At 46.2% G+C, this 14,958-nt stretch overlaps 1 protein-coding gene across 1 annotated transcript in view; it reads right to left on the bottom strand.

The window, feature by feature from the left end:
• Positions 1 to 8,591: 8,591 nt before the first annotated feature.
• The window catches only part of BZW2 (basic leucine zipper and W2 domains 2), a 48,059-nt gene continuing 41,692 nt past the window's right edge, over positions 8,592 to 14,958 (bottom strand). Inside the window, exons 11-12 of the mRNA XM_026044935.1 lie at positions 10,157 to 10,279; positions 8,592 to 9,044 (exon numbers count right to left, since the gene is read on the bottom strand). Of these exons, the coding sequence (XP_025900720.1) occupies positions 9,016 to 9,044; positions 10,157 to 10,279 (152 nt within the window). The 3' untranslated portion in view covers positions 8,592 to 9,015. The remainder of the gene's footprint in view (positions 9,045 to 10,156; positions 10,280 to 14,958) is intronic.

Genomic DNA, 14,958 nt, shown 5'->3' with positions numbered 1-14,958 from the left:
GAGCATGTTTAGTTATCAGTCTTTAGTCAATAGTGTTGTTTTTATTTGTTTTTTTTTTTGTTTTTGTCACAGTGCTTATTCATATATATATATATATATATATTTACTGCTAAACTGGGTCACTCAGTTTGTTATTTTGCCTGCAGAGAAGGATGTATTTCTGCTCATTACTGGCTAGCACAGCCGCAAAGGATAGCTGGTGGGAGGTAGGTTAGGATTATAATAATGGGTTTAATACCCCCTGCAAACCTGGAAGGAGAGCCTGTATTCTGGCGTAATATCTGGTTTTGCAACAATTCCATTTCATGGGCTGGAACAAGAACCTTGGACAATTTCAGAATATCTCTGGATTTCTGTCATTTTAAGTGGCATTTTGTGAGAACAGCTAGCATGATTTCCTTGTGGAGACAGAATTTCAGCTTACATGTCATCTAGGCAGCTTGGTCCAGACTCTCCCACTGCTGCAGGATGGCAGCAACTTGTACTTCTATTTTTTTTTCCTTCTGAGGATTAGTGTTCCCAAGAAGACCACATGTTCCCACAGTGCCTGTTTGTGTAAGAGTTTCCAGGGTTGCATTGCAGCATCAGCACCACCATGTGTCCCCATTCAGTCACTCTTCCCTATCCACCTACAGCTTAACCTGGCTGCTGTGGCAATCATTTGCAGTTTAGGGTCGTGAGAACCAGTGGTTTCAACAACTCTTCAGTAGATATTTTCATATAACTTTGATTTATCCATGCTGACTTTTCTTACCTTCATCTGATTCTTGCATTTCATCTGTCCTATGCCATGTAAGTAATTTTTGAAGGTGTGTTTGCATACAGGCAGAGCATACATGAACGAACATCAGCTTTTTCTGTCCTTGAAGGGAGTGTCATGTTATTTACATTTAAATAAACCATCCAGGCATGTGTCTGCATCATTCCAGTTGCTTTTTGACCTCAGAATCCCGTGGTTGAGGGAGCCCCATTAGCTGTTGCTCTAGAGGGGCTGTCTGAAGACAACAGTGTTATTTAAGATAGTGAAATAGCCATTAAATCACAACATATCATACATGTAACAAATCACTAAACTATAACTAGTTGTTGTAAAAGTAATAAAACCCACCCACACCAACAAAACTGGGAGAGCAAATATAATAAAAAGAGGGAAAGTGAATATGGAGAAAAGTGAGTGGGAAGGCGAAGGCAGAGGCGAAGGGAGGAGAGGGAAGTGAGCGCAGTGTCCCGGGCGGGTTTGCTGCAGGGCGACAGCCCTGAACTGCTGCAGGCCCCTCTTTCCCCTTGTCTTCTGGGGAACCGTTCAGAGCCACCTCTTTCCCCTTGTCTTCTGCCATGAGAGGCACTGAAAAGTTCTCATCCTGCCGTTTTCCCAAGGGCTGGCACTTCTCCCGACGAGACGCTGCCCTGTTTGGGATGCTGGGAACTGCCGGGATTATTGTGGGCTCTAGCGCAGACTCCCTGGGCCCMAGAGCCCGCTGGCCAAGGGAGGTGGTCACCGTGCACTGCTCTCCCTGGGCCCTGCAGGACCTGCTGGCTCCAAGGGCAGTACCAAGGAGATGCTTCTTGTTATGAAACTGGGCTTAATGGGTTCCTTCCAAACAGCTTTTCAGGTTTGGAGGTTTCTGCATTCACCAATGTCTGYAGGATAAAGCAAAAGGCCAAAGGTATGAAATGTGTGATTGCAAAAAGTGCAGCTCTACTGCTGTCAACCCCAGAATCCCACTGTTGCAGTAAAATCACAGAAAAAAAAAAGTGTTTTTATAGAGCCATAACCTCATATTTGAATTTCTTTAGATWTTCAGCATAGTAAGAGAGAGAAATTTAGGGGCATCTTTAAACACATCATGTCCTTCATATTCCACAGGCTATAAATCACCTGCCTCTTTCCATATAGATAGTCCCCTTGTAATTTCCTTCTGCCCTCCTAGTACTCCCCACAATATCCTTCTGTTTCACAGGTACCATCAGTATTTTCTTTCAGGAGATCTTRTTGATACAAATCTCAATTTTAAAGCAATTGTTCTCAATGTGTATGCTTTTTCTTAAGGTTGCTGGTTTTATTTTTGACCTGGAGAAAGGCTGGTGCACTTGAAAACTTATTGATTTTTCCCAGTGGGACTGTTAGGGCTAATAATACATGTCTGCCTGCAAACGTTTTGGTCACATCCCTGGCTACATCCACAGTTCTGCTCTGTTGCTTCTTCTGGCTGCYGGCGTTATCCAAATATCAGGCATCCCAGTAACAGAGAGGAATGATATGGGGAGGATCGTGTTGATCTGCCATGGCTGGTCATAAACTGCACTGGGGAAAAGCATAAATAGAAAAATCTCTTGGGCAACTGATGTACTGGGAGTGACTCCAACGCAAATGCATCTTGCTAAAATGAAGTTGCCATGGTATGTGTAGCCAGTTTTTCATTCTGGGTTGACTCTGCCCTCTTTTTTTAATCTCTGTGTGTTCATAAGTCAGAGGAAGACGATGTTCACAGCTATAGATCTCCCACTGAGCCAAGGTCCACAGCGGGGCCTCACGTCTTTGCAAAGCCTTTGCAGGCCTCAGGGTGGAAGGTGCAGGAGATGTGGGAGCCAGGAAACCCGTCTCGGGTCTGCGGGTGCTCGTGCTGAGCACCGGCTGCTGAGGTGTTAAACGGGTCAAGGGAAGGGAGCTGGGGCAGCCGGGAGCTGTGGAGATCCCAGCAGCAAACGCAGCCTCTCGGGGAGAGCCTCCTCGCGCGGGCCCTCCCAGCAGGAGCCGCTGTGTTGCTGCTGCCTGGAGAGGTTGCTTTGCTTTTGGCCGTGCTGTTGGACACCCAAACACACAGGCAGAGCTGGCATGACATGCGGGATCCCTCTGGGAGAGGCAGGATCAAGGCCACAAGGCCCTGGCCTCGCGCCGCATGAGCCCCTGCGCCGCCTGGTCCCCGGTGCCCGTGTCCGGGCCGCGCCGCCCGGCCTGCGCTTTCCCCAGCCCCAAACACCCACGGCAGCTTCCCCAGCATCATTCTCAGCTTCCAGAGGGGCAGGACTGAGTGGTTTTCCTCTCCTGTTTCTTTTTTTTCCAGCAGTGTGTGGCTGCAGTGGCCCTTCTCTGAGGCAAGAGGCAACTCTGGAAATGTGGGAAAAGCTGAAGCTTCGTTTTGGTTTCYGAGTTATCCTTGGCATATTTGCTGAAAAATGACAAGGCCCACTTTTCCACTTTTCTGGAAAAGACACAGTCACGTAATCGATCCTTGTTTGGTTACTTAAGAAAATAAGAGAGTACAGCACAAGCAGGTGTGAATGAGTGGCTGCAGTCACCTTATGTAATATTATTTGTGCTACCTGTGGGGGAAAGATTGCTTTGTCTTAATCAACTCCCAACCTTATTTTAGATATTGAAAAGCTATGTGATTCTGTGAAAAGCTCCATTTTAAAACAGAAATGTGATTTTGAAGGTAGTTGTTCTTGTCCATGAACATGGCAGCAATTTAAAGCCAACCCCTTTAAGATGTCAGATACCGACTGCTGCAGTTATCAGATAACTTATTGTCACCGCAATAAAGCACTTTCTGAGAAGGAGTTTTGTTCTTTCTGACCTTTCTGCAGTTCAGACCCAACAGGCTGAATCACAAATCCTCCTCCTGGGCAGGGCTGGACCCCCCACTTTGGGCAGTTCAAGCTTTGGGGACAGGGCTCAACAGGACAAGCCGAGTTCAGGGAGCCCTCACCCCGTACAGCACTGCAAGGAAGACATCGGGCCACATGTTCTCTCCCTTTCTGCTCCTCCAGAGGCTTTTTCATTGCTTAAGAGCACAAGCTGCCTTGAAATACAGCTGCACTCTCACACACCCAGCACTGAGGACCCAAGGAACACGATGAAAGTTTCTAACTTGCCACCATTCAAGTGCCCAGCTCTCCAGCTGCAGGCCAAGCGACCGGCACGACATGGTTGGAGCTTTGAGGTCTCACCCAGGATCAGGGCCAGGCAGTTCACAGGAGAACTCCCTGACCTGTATCTTCTAACCAAGGAGAAGCGGCTGCCTCAGCCTCAAGACAGAAGAAATAGAGTAGAAAATTTTCTTGCACATACGTAACTCTATACAACACAKAGCACGAAGTGTTCCTGGGCTATGACTCATACAATATTACTAATATAGCTGGTAATAAATAACATATCCTGAATTATAGTTAAGGTCAGAATTGATCTTTTAAGATATTTTGAATAGCCTTCAAATCTTGTAAGTCAAAGAGCTGCAGAGCTGAAGTAATGCATAGCTCCAGTGGTGACATACAGGAAAGGAAACCAAAAGCAATTTTAACAGCCAGACAATCAGGTGGGTAAGTTTTTATAAGCAAGAAATGTCCAGCAATTTCTCACAGCATATTGGGGAAGAAGGCTGAATCACCCGTTAGTCATCTCCGCTGCCAGCAGAAGGAGAAGGGTGAATTCCAAGAAGCTGATYGCACTCAGGTTAAAGCATCTCTCCCTTACCAGCAGTGCTTCAAAATCCAGGTGTTCTGGTTCTCTGTGCATTTCTCAAAATAAAGTAATTGCCTGAAGTTACCAATGCTCTCAACAAAACTAAAATGTTTTCCAAAAGTTGCCTACTAGTTTAATTGCAATTAATTTAAACAATTCATGGACTAAAATTGAGCTGTAGTCAAAATATACTGTGACTGATTATCTTTCCCTATGTATTATGCACATATCTTCTATCAGTGCAGTGATTTTTCCTAGTCCAGTTTTTCAAAAATAATTTTGCATTTTAGAAAATGTTTTATGTATTTCTATGTATTATTTATTTAAGGATTTTTAAATATGTAAAGGTGATGCATAAATCATATGTAGGTTAGTCATGTTTATTTATAAATAAATTACCTAAATATATTCCCTATAATCAACATTTTAACATTTATGCATTTTAAATATATTTTAAATATGYATAGATAGTGCATAATATGTAAATGTCATGCTTATTTGTAAATAAAATTACATATTATCTACTTTAAATATTTTTTATAGTAAACATTTGATCATTTATGCATTTTATTTATATTTATATTATAGAATATATAATATTTTTATTATATAAAGTATATCAAAATATGTTTTCTATTATCAAATCTGCTTTGACACAAACATAAAAGGACAGGGTATTACTCAGAAAGAAGTCGCTACAGGAGTTAGGGTTCTTTGCTGAGCAGAAATATGCATCTGCTCATAGATATCTCCTCTATTCTGAACTTTCCAAATATTAAAGGAGTAACCTGATGAGAGAGAGTTTTGTTTGCACCATCATACAAAGACTGGGGATTCACATTTCATAAACTCTCTTTTAAGATAAGTAACTTGGCTTTGAAAGCTGCCATTTACCAGCATCTCACTTGCTTTTGGCATAGCTCCTAACTTCACTTTTTTTTTTCTTTTTTTTTTTTCAATCAGGACACAGCAGCAGAATGAGATGGAAGATTCATTTGGTTGTTACATAAACCCAACATCTGCTGCACTGGCCATTCATTCAACATCTGAACCCAGYGGGTGAACCCAGAGGCAAAACATGCAGCCAGTTTTGCTAGAAAACAGCACAGTTCCCTAGGACTGAACAAAGAGACAAGTTAAAAATCATTAATTTGCCAACTGGTTAATCAATTACCATAACCAATCAGTGAGAGTTGCTCTTGTGTAAAGTCTTAATGACATGCATACACCGTGGCAAAACAGAAAACTCGACAGCCCTGCAGCCTTCCCCTAGGCACCTCAGAGCCGCGGGTGCCAGCGAGGATGCTGGATGCTCCGGCCTGGATGAATTTCCTTTCTCCACCTTGGGAAGCAGCAAGCACAAGGCAACGGCCCCACTCTGCACACTCAAACGCTACCTCAGAGCAATAGAAATGGCCAATGCAACTAAAACTTCAGCAGGGTTTCAGAAAGGGGAAGACAGGGGAGAGATTTCACCTTCTAATTCAATTATCCCCATTTTGAAGTGCATCCTATTGCAGCCCATTGCACAACAGGAGGGATGTTTACAGGTCTGACATTTAGATGCTGTTGATATCTCCAAATTGGATGCAATATAGCATGTGAAGCACTTTATTTTTATGAAATGTCTTATTCATAAGAGAACTAACTCCAGATTTGAACAATATAGTGTTCACTACAATTTTCATTTCTCCAGCAGTGAAAAACTAATGTAATGGTTGCATTAAAGAAACACTTAGGGTTTGTGATTTTTTTTTTTCTGACTGAAATTCCAGTTCTGKGGTGGCTTTAAAAGAGGGTTGTTCTGCCTCAAGGGAGTTGCATCAAATATTCCGCCCAGATTTTAAATCCCATTTTTTTTCCACCAAGGGCTAGTCATTACATGGGTTTGTGCTGAAGCTYGGCTGACGGAAAGCAGATCTACTTGTGTTTGTGCTGCCACCYGGCCCAGCTGCTGGTTGGTACAGCTGGGCAGTTGCCCTAAATGCCAGTTAAAAGCACACATCTGCATGGAAAGTCCCCATAGGAATTGATCTGGAGGATTAAGCAAGGATTAAGCAGGSAGAACTCCTGAAAACTGGAATCGGGAGTTTTTACAGCCTAATACAAAACCACAAGCTCCTTCACGGTGCAGGAGGGCCGAGGGGGCTCCCGGGAGCCACACGAGGCCTGGATAACAACACGGGCGCTGGGAACGTGTGTGTGACAAAAGAGTCTTCTCCCTCCTCCCAGCAAGGGAGCCAGACTCCTGWCGCCTCCTGTACAGCCGTGGGGCTCAGTGTTTGCTCCAAGGTGCGCGTTGGGCACGGGCAGCGAGCCCTGCCCTAGGAGCCCCCGTTTCCCTGCACAGCTGTGAGGGGAGGCCACGAGCAAACCCACACRCCTGCGGACATGGAGGCCTCAGCGTGCCCAGGCCTTCCCTGGCACCATGGCCAGGCCTTCCCTGGGACCACGGCCAGGCCTTCCCTCGCACCGCGGTCGCTCGCAGGCACCGYGGCCATTCCCCACACCTGACTTGTGCCCCCCACCTTGTTCCCCCTCCAGCAGGCGGTTGAGCCGCCCCGCCGGCCGCTCTCCCCACAGCACGCTCCTTACTGCAGCCTTTGCTCTACGTCAGTGTTGAACACAGCTGGAGAAGTAGCTTTACGCCTGCCCAACTGAATACTCATTCATACCTCAGAAAAAAACACAAATTTTCATTTGAAATGCTTCTGTTAATGGTAGCTCTCTATCAGCAATCACTCAATACTTCCAATTTGTAGCTGCAGATTTGTTAAGAGGTCAATAATGCCTGACAAATTTGCAATAGGAACAAGGGCTGAAATGGAAAGCACCCAGCTAGCGCATCGATTCCTCCTTACCACACACAACTGTGTCGCTGTCTGCTCTGTACTGCTGTAGGTTACAGGAAAGACATTATACATCCCAGTCGCAAAGATCAGTATCTACTGCAAAACCGCTATTCTCTATCCCAAGCTGGCATTCAGGAGTGCTTGCCCTGTGCTGCTTCCAGTACGGAGAACAGCTTTTGAGACACAAATTTCACAACCCTGTGATCTATTGGTTGGCATCAAGTATTGACTTTTCTATCAGAAAAAATATCCATACAATCTGATAGAGCTTTTTGGTTTCCAATTACAAAACACACTTCATTGGTTAGTTATGATCTTTCACATTTCATTTTCACCAGTCAGAACAGAAGCCTCTCTTTTCTAAACCTTATTAATCCAGTCATTCATTAATAATGTGGATTTAATCCTATCTTAAAAGGGAAGGCTTTTTATTTGGAAATTCTGAATTGTATAAAGATAGCAGCTTTTTTCCTCTGATACAACTTGAATACTCTAACATTACCCAAGATGATGGGCAACAGGGAAGTTAGACCAACTCTGTGCTGTATTGTGTAATGTATTTGCATACAGACTCTTTATAYATGATGAGGCATCTGTCAACTTTAACAACTGAGCACTTGCTTCTGGGCACCAGTGTGGACAGCAAAGGGAGGAGTGGGGCAGGGGAGGACTCTCTGCAAAGAAACTCCACCCGTGGAAAATGAGCTGGTAGCCGTTGTTTTTCCGACCTCCTGCTGCGGGAAAAAAGGGCAAATTGGGAGAGGGGGCTCTTCAGGAGGTCCCACAGTGCAATCCCCACAGCACAATGACTTTTACTCATTCATGTTTTGAAGCTAATACTTCTAAAATGAGAACGGCCGTTGCCAGTAACTGCACGTAGCCAGAAGACAGCATTGACCCTGTGCCACGTGCTCCAGTGTCCCTGCTGGAGCAGGGGGGTTGCACTAGGTGATCTCTAGAGGTCCCTTTCAACCTCAACCATCCTGTGATTCAGTTATCACTGGCATAAATTTTGCACATGCAAAACTGGATGTCTGCAGACTTGTTCTTCTGCATTTTTCTTTGAGTTAGTAAATCAAATAATCTGCCTCAAATGACACCAAAAGCAAGGTAATAAAGATTAGATGGTGATCCAGTTACCCAAGGATGTTGATTTGTGAATGTATGAAGTAGGAAAATAAAAAGTCTAGTGACGTTCTTGAACAATTTTTACTTTAAGAATTATAAATTTGCCACTAAGAATTTACAAGACAWACACACTAGCACTACGAAACTAAGATATAAAAGCCATTTATTCAAAAAAWTGTGGTGGTGTCAAATCACATACACAAGCCAATATTGAGCTACAAACACGGACCAAACAGTTCTATAAACAGAAATTGGAGTGTTCATATACCATAGTACCTGAAAAAGACCGTTAATAAAAAGGAGTCCATAAGTATTTCATTTCATCTTTCCTATATGGCTCCTTAATGAATGTCTTTGCCTAAGTTAGTGTACAGTGAGCCAGAGGTAGAGTCCCAAGTAAAGAATCTAATGCCTCAGGGCTCCATTAAAAACCTTTATTCTTCTAAACAAAAGAAAAGCCTAGCCTATAGTTTCTGTATGACACTGAAGTAAAGCCTCTTTGCTTGAACAGTACGGCATTCCCAAGCGCGTTTGGCATTAACCTAGACTGAGACTGTGCTTTGTAGGACCGTCTTAGTTCTCTTCCCCTTCGGACTCCGACTCTAGAAAAGAAAAGTGAAACACATCAGAGAGGTTGCACAAGGACAGTGGCCTGGGTAATCCCATAAAATAGCAAAGAGACATCCTTTCAAAACTCAAATKGAAGTTTGCTTCACACCTAGCACCTCCTAGGGAAGGTTGACAGATTAAACAGAATAGGCCAGAAAGAAGCCTACAGCATCAGAAACCTGAGAGCTGCTCCGTTACACTCCATTGTGGAGATCTGTTACTAGAATGAACCCAGATCACTATAAATTATTCTGGTCCTAACCTGCAGGATCAACCAAGGTGCATCTGAGCTTCCTTTAATGAGAAACCAGCATTATTTGCTTGTTATTCTAGTCTCCATGAATAGGCTGTATGCAACTCACTAAAGAAGTGGTACCTTCTTAACTGCTTGCTCTGCAGACAGTAATCATCATCATTCAGCCCATCTCAAAAGCTGTGGCTTTTCTCTACAGTAGGCATGAAATCTGCTCTAACAAAAATTTCTTGCGGTTCATATAGAATAAGATGAAAGAAAAGGGAGCAAAAGCACTTTAACATAAGTGGCTTTGTCACTTCAAGCTACTTTGCATTATATTGCATCTCTGTCCTTCCACTCACCTGAAAGGAATGGGCTTCTTGTCAGTGAACATTAGACCACTTTTTCCAAACAAGCATTTGCAGAGCAAACACGTTCCACATTTTCATTTCTTGACAATAACCTAATTCCCCTGCCCAGTGGCGTGTTTTGCAGCAGCGACTGCGGCCTGAGCATCTTGGCCTCGTCACGTGCTGAGAGCACCTGAGAGCGGYGCAGGGAGCCGCACGTGGCCAGGGAAACTGGGGGCAGCTGGTGCTACCACCCGCGTTCCCCCCGTCCCGGGGCGGCAGCGAGGCGGCCCAGGCACAGCAGGGCTCGCCACTGTGAGGGTGACAGAGCGCTGGCACAGGCTGCCCAGGAGGTTGGGGAGTCTCCTTCTCTGGAGGTCTTCCAAACCCGCCTGGATGCCGCCCTGTGCTGCATGCTCCAAGTGTCCCTACTGGAGCAGGAAGGTTGGAMTAGATGATCTCTAGAGGTCCCTTCCAATCTCAACCACTCTGTGATTTCGTTGTTTAAATGAATCCGTACCTTCCTCAGCGTTTTGCAGCCACTCCACAAATTTCTTCATCTGGTCAAGAAACACACTTTTGCCTTTAGCAACGTGCGCTTCTTTATACCACTTCAGGATAGCTTCTTCACTCAGAACATCAGCTGAAATACACAGGGTTTTTGGAAAGTCAGTATTTTTCTTACAATAGGTTAGAAGATTTTYAACAGAAGGGAAAGAAAGGCAGCATCTACTTTTTAAAAGCAGCATAAAATACAATAAAGATCACTGTAGAACAAGATTTGTATCAAGAATATTAGGCTCCCACTACAGAATATCTGATATATATTCAGGATGCAACAAATGTCTGATGTGTTAAGCTTAAAATAAAGCTTCTAATATCCAACTTCCGTGAAGGATAATTTGCTATTTATCTAAGTAAACCATGTATAAGGCTACAAATCAATGTGCACATGTTTGAAGGTGCCACAGTAAAAAATACTGTGCTGTTTCTTGCTTTTGAACCACAGAACTGTGCACAGTTCTAGAAAACTGAAGTGAAAGCCGCAGTCTGAAACTTCCTGATTAAACYGTTAGGATAGAGACAAATAGGGATTATTTTGGGCATCTTTTCTCCCTAAAGGATTTACATTGGTTTCAGCTAATAAGTATTAAGGCCATCCTCAGGGAACTGACAGATACTGCAGTGACATTTTTCTGTTCAATATCAAGAACAAAGTTACTGTTGGGAAATGTAAGAGTAAGCAAGAAGCGGAAAAAGCCATCCTAAGAACAGTGGGGATKCTCAATATTTCCAACGGATGCAAAATGAGGTCTAGCAGCAGAGCTCTAGCCTCGGGAACAGAGCTTCTGCGCCCCAGCCAAGCCGTGCAGCTCAGATACTGATGGTTGCAGACAAAATCCAGAATCCACCACGGCATTTTGGCAGTTACGTAACTCAGAAGGTGAGAATTAAAACTTCTTTTGTTCTATAAAAAGGCTGAAACCAGCTTCCTACATCCCATTCAATAACATCAAATAAGAAAAAGAGTGGAAATTAAATAACCTTCTCTTGCACTGCAGAAACCAACGGATTTACATCAAGCGGCACTGCCTCCCGGAAGCCCCTGGCACCACCCCCCCAGGGCGCCTGCCCTCAAGGGCCACCACCCCCTTCAGCTCCAAGGGCACAGGAGAGGCGGCAGGGAAGGGCAGGAGGGCAGGTGGCATGGAGGGGAGCGAGGGCACCTGCTGCTGCCGAGCCCTGGCAGCTACCTGGGATGGCGGGAACGGAACCACGGCTCTCCCAAGGCATCCCATAGGGCCTGAAGACACAAAGTTCCCCCCTGGAATTTGGAATTTAGTGAAAAGGTGCCTGGAAGTTACCTTGTGTCTCAGATACTGTTTTCAAAATAAAACCTGCTGCAGTTTGCAGCAAGTGGGGAACTGAGAAAAGAGGGCTGCACTGCCCACGTGTTTCTTGCAGCACAGGTAGGTTCTGCTTAGAGAAGGGTGCAGGGGCCACSCAGAACCTCAACTCTGTGAAATCACTACCCACAACACTGAACTTGCAAACAAACAGAAACACTGAAACAAAGAAAGAGCTTTCAAACCTTCTGCCTTAAATACTGGCTGCCAATCCTTAACATCTCACAGCCGTTTCAGCATTTAACATATCATGATTTTCACTTAGCAGGCTTCAAAAGTATTTCACGTGGACTGTCATGAAATCCGAATTTAATCCCTGCAGCTAAAAAGCTGCACTGCAGAAAAAAAGTCCCTACAAAATCCTGAAAGTCCACACTACTGCATCCCAGAATTACTTAAGCTATGCCACACTTAGGTGTCTTTAGGGAAAAGCAAAAAAATCAGATGAGTTTTCAGAAAAAAATGAGGAGACCCGATCCCCAGCTAGATGCTGGGTGCTGTGGAAATGTAAAAGTGCAAAGTTGTCACGGGGAAGAACGAGCACAAACTGCAATGCAGTGACACTGCTGCGTATTTAGGCTACTGCAAAAGCCAGTCTCCTCCATCTGGAAGCAGGAGGGATTCAGGCCCGGGGCCTGGATTTGCAGCCTACAGGCACAATAGGTCTGTTGCAGAAGGAGAGCCCAGATTTTGGGCCAGCATTACAGCAGCTCTACATGGTCTAAATCCAGAATATCAAATCAGGGGAAAAAAACCCCATACAACTAAAACTGGTAGGAAGCTTGCAACCCCACTATGTGCCTGGAAAATTAAACCATGTTCATGTTAAACAGATGAGAAATTTGCCRGCATTTATCTTCATAGCAATAAGCCTCCTACACCAGCAGTGAAAAAACAAAAATACATTCAGCTACGGAGAGGACAAGCACACCTCTCCTCTCACTTCTGAGCAGCATTATCTGCAACACATTCGTGCCTCCTGTGCTCATAGGAGATGGGAGYCTCCTGTCAGCACAGAGGTGCTCAATTAAGCAATCAAGCAGGACAGGGGGTAGTTAATCACCCCCCTAGGTTGCTCTGAGGCAATGGGAACACTGCACGGGATGGGAGGGAAYGATTCATTTTACATACACAGCTCTCTCTCATTAAACTCAATCCCGGACACGCTCCAAGGCCGAGGGCTGCAGGCGGGCAGGCGCTCGCGGCACTGCCAGCCCGAGAGCCGCTTTTCYTGCACGGGCTGCAGCTCACCGCCCAGGGCGGCACCGGCACCGTCCCCGGCGGGTCCCGGGGCTCCCAAGGGAGCCGCYGCTCGGAGCGAGGCCCGAGCAGCCCCTCTCCCGCTGCCCTGGCTCCGGGCTCGGCTCCACAGCCCTCGCTCCACGGACGCTCCTGAGGCGGAGCTGGCCGCGGTAGAGGGACCCGCTGGCCCCAACCGTGGTCACCGATGGGCACAACGCCCAGAGCTCTGCTGGGGGCACGGCCTGGGGGCTGCCCCCCACGTCACTGGGGCGGCCGCATCCTCGTGGTGCAGCTAGAGGCTTGTGTGCTGCACTGAGGGAGGGAGACTGAGCAGCRGAAGCTTAGGGGTGGTTGTGCTCCMTCAAAAGGAAACAAAACCYGCCTGTCAAGCGGAGCTCCAAGACTGGCTTCACGCAGGGCAGGGTTCACAGTGTCTTCCTTTGAGGAGACATCTGCAGCTTCTGCTTGCACAAGACAACCGCAGAGGAGTTTCTCTGAGGCCAAATTATGCTGGAGCAAATCAGGGTTCTGCTGCTTCTTTCAGCATTTCACAAATGTTGACCTGCAGTCTAATGTAATGGCACAGAAGGTATAGCGTGGAAGGATGAAGAATGGTTGAGCAATTCTGAGTCTCATGAAAGAAGTGGCTCTTAACTTCAGTAGTGCCAAAATTTCACACCAGGAATCTCCATGCGGGACACAAACAAGCAGAAAGGAGACGTGGTGGGTGATTATGGCACAGAGCCTGTAGCCCCAGGCTAACCAGCATCGTTTGTACACACATTGCACACTGTGTGCAACTAAGAGACGCAGGGCAACCTGGAACCACCAAAACCAAACCAATACCCTACAGCTCATCTGCAGCCAGCAAGGAGCTGGCAGCTCCGCAGATGTCACTCAGGAAAATGCCATAAAGATAATTGTAGGATAAGAAAATTAAGAGTGGATGGCCAACATGAAGTTGGCAGTAACTTATTTTTTAATGAAGAAGTATAGCTCCAGCAGTGTCAAAGAGTATCGAAGACTGGTGCACTACCACACATTACAAATATATCAAATAAAAAGTAAYCCAAGGATTATTTTAAGAAGGAAATAGGGAGGTCTTCAATGSAAGTGGCTGCATACACCCATGTGAGATCAGTCCCACAACCGAATTCAAAGCACAGGGGGCACTTGATGCCCATCATCACGGTGACTCTTTTCACGCTCAGAAAATACTCCTGCATGATGAGTAATAAGCAATATAATGTCCCCGTGCACACTTGTGCTAAGCTGCAGCAGTGTCTGCGCACCCCTAGCACCTCCAAATGCCTTTACTGACACTAGAGACARTCCATGGGGTGCTCTGAAACCTCCCCAAAGGCTGCCGAGCTCAGCTCTGAAATGTGGCAGACAGGGAAGAGGGGCTTCTGTTCCCACCATCGCTGGGGCCAGGAACAGCTTTTAAGGGAGCTCTCTTGGACTGTTACAATAGCCACAGTAGTGGCTCCTGCGCTTTATTAGTTTCATTGCTTAAGCATCCACAAGCACTGCGTGCTTCTAGTGCTACGTGCGCACCGCAGAGCAGGGGAAGGGAGGGCCCACRAGCACGGACATGAAGCAGACACCTCGGATGGGGCTTGATCCCCACTTGAGGCTGGTATCTTTCCTACGACTCTGGAGAGGCCAAAGCCCCATAACGTTATGCAGGAAAGCAGGAGGGCTGGTGCTGCCAAAGTCCTTCCTGGCTAATCCAGTAGCATTTCCCTGGCCACGGACTGCGTTGGACTCCAGGGCTGCTGCAGGTGAGCGGAGCCGACGCTTGGGATGCTGCGCTTGGGAGGGCTGCAATCCCGAGCAGGCTCTGGCACCTCCTGCCAACGGGGCGGATCCCGGCTCTGGAAAGGAGGACAGAGCGGGTGGCAGCTGCACAACCACGCAGGGAAGTGGGTGCATCCACAGCCTCTCCCTGCCCAAGGGAGCCCCGAGGGAGCTGAGGGTAAAATCCCTCATCCTTCCCAACAACTCTTCCCACAAGGATATCCTCAGAGCCGTAACGAGGGCAGGTAGTGCAAGCGGAAGAGATGGGGGCTGGGCTTTTGGAGCAGCTGCTGAAGTTTAATGTACACTTTAGTGATTAAAAGAAAAAAAAAAAAAACACCAAAACACTTTAGAATGACAATGTTGCCCTTGC

This window comes from Nothoprocta perdicaria, unplaced genomic scaffold (assembly GCF_003342845.1).
Source record: "Nothoprocta perdicaria isolate Ctin4 unplaced genomic scaffold, notPer1 scaffold_106, whole genome shotgun sequence".
In the NCBI taxonomy this organism is placed as follows: Eukaryota; Metazoa; Chordata; class Aves; order Tinamiformes; family Tinamidae; genus Nothoprocta; species Nothoprocta perdicaria.
Note: the sequence above shows the minus strand (reverse complement) of the source record. Positions and strands in the feature narration are given on the sequence as shown.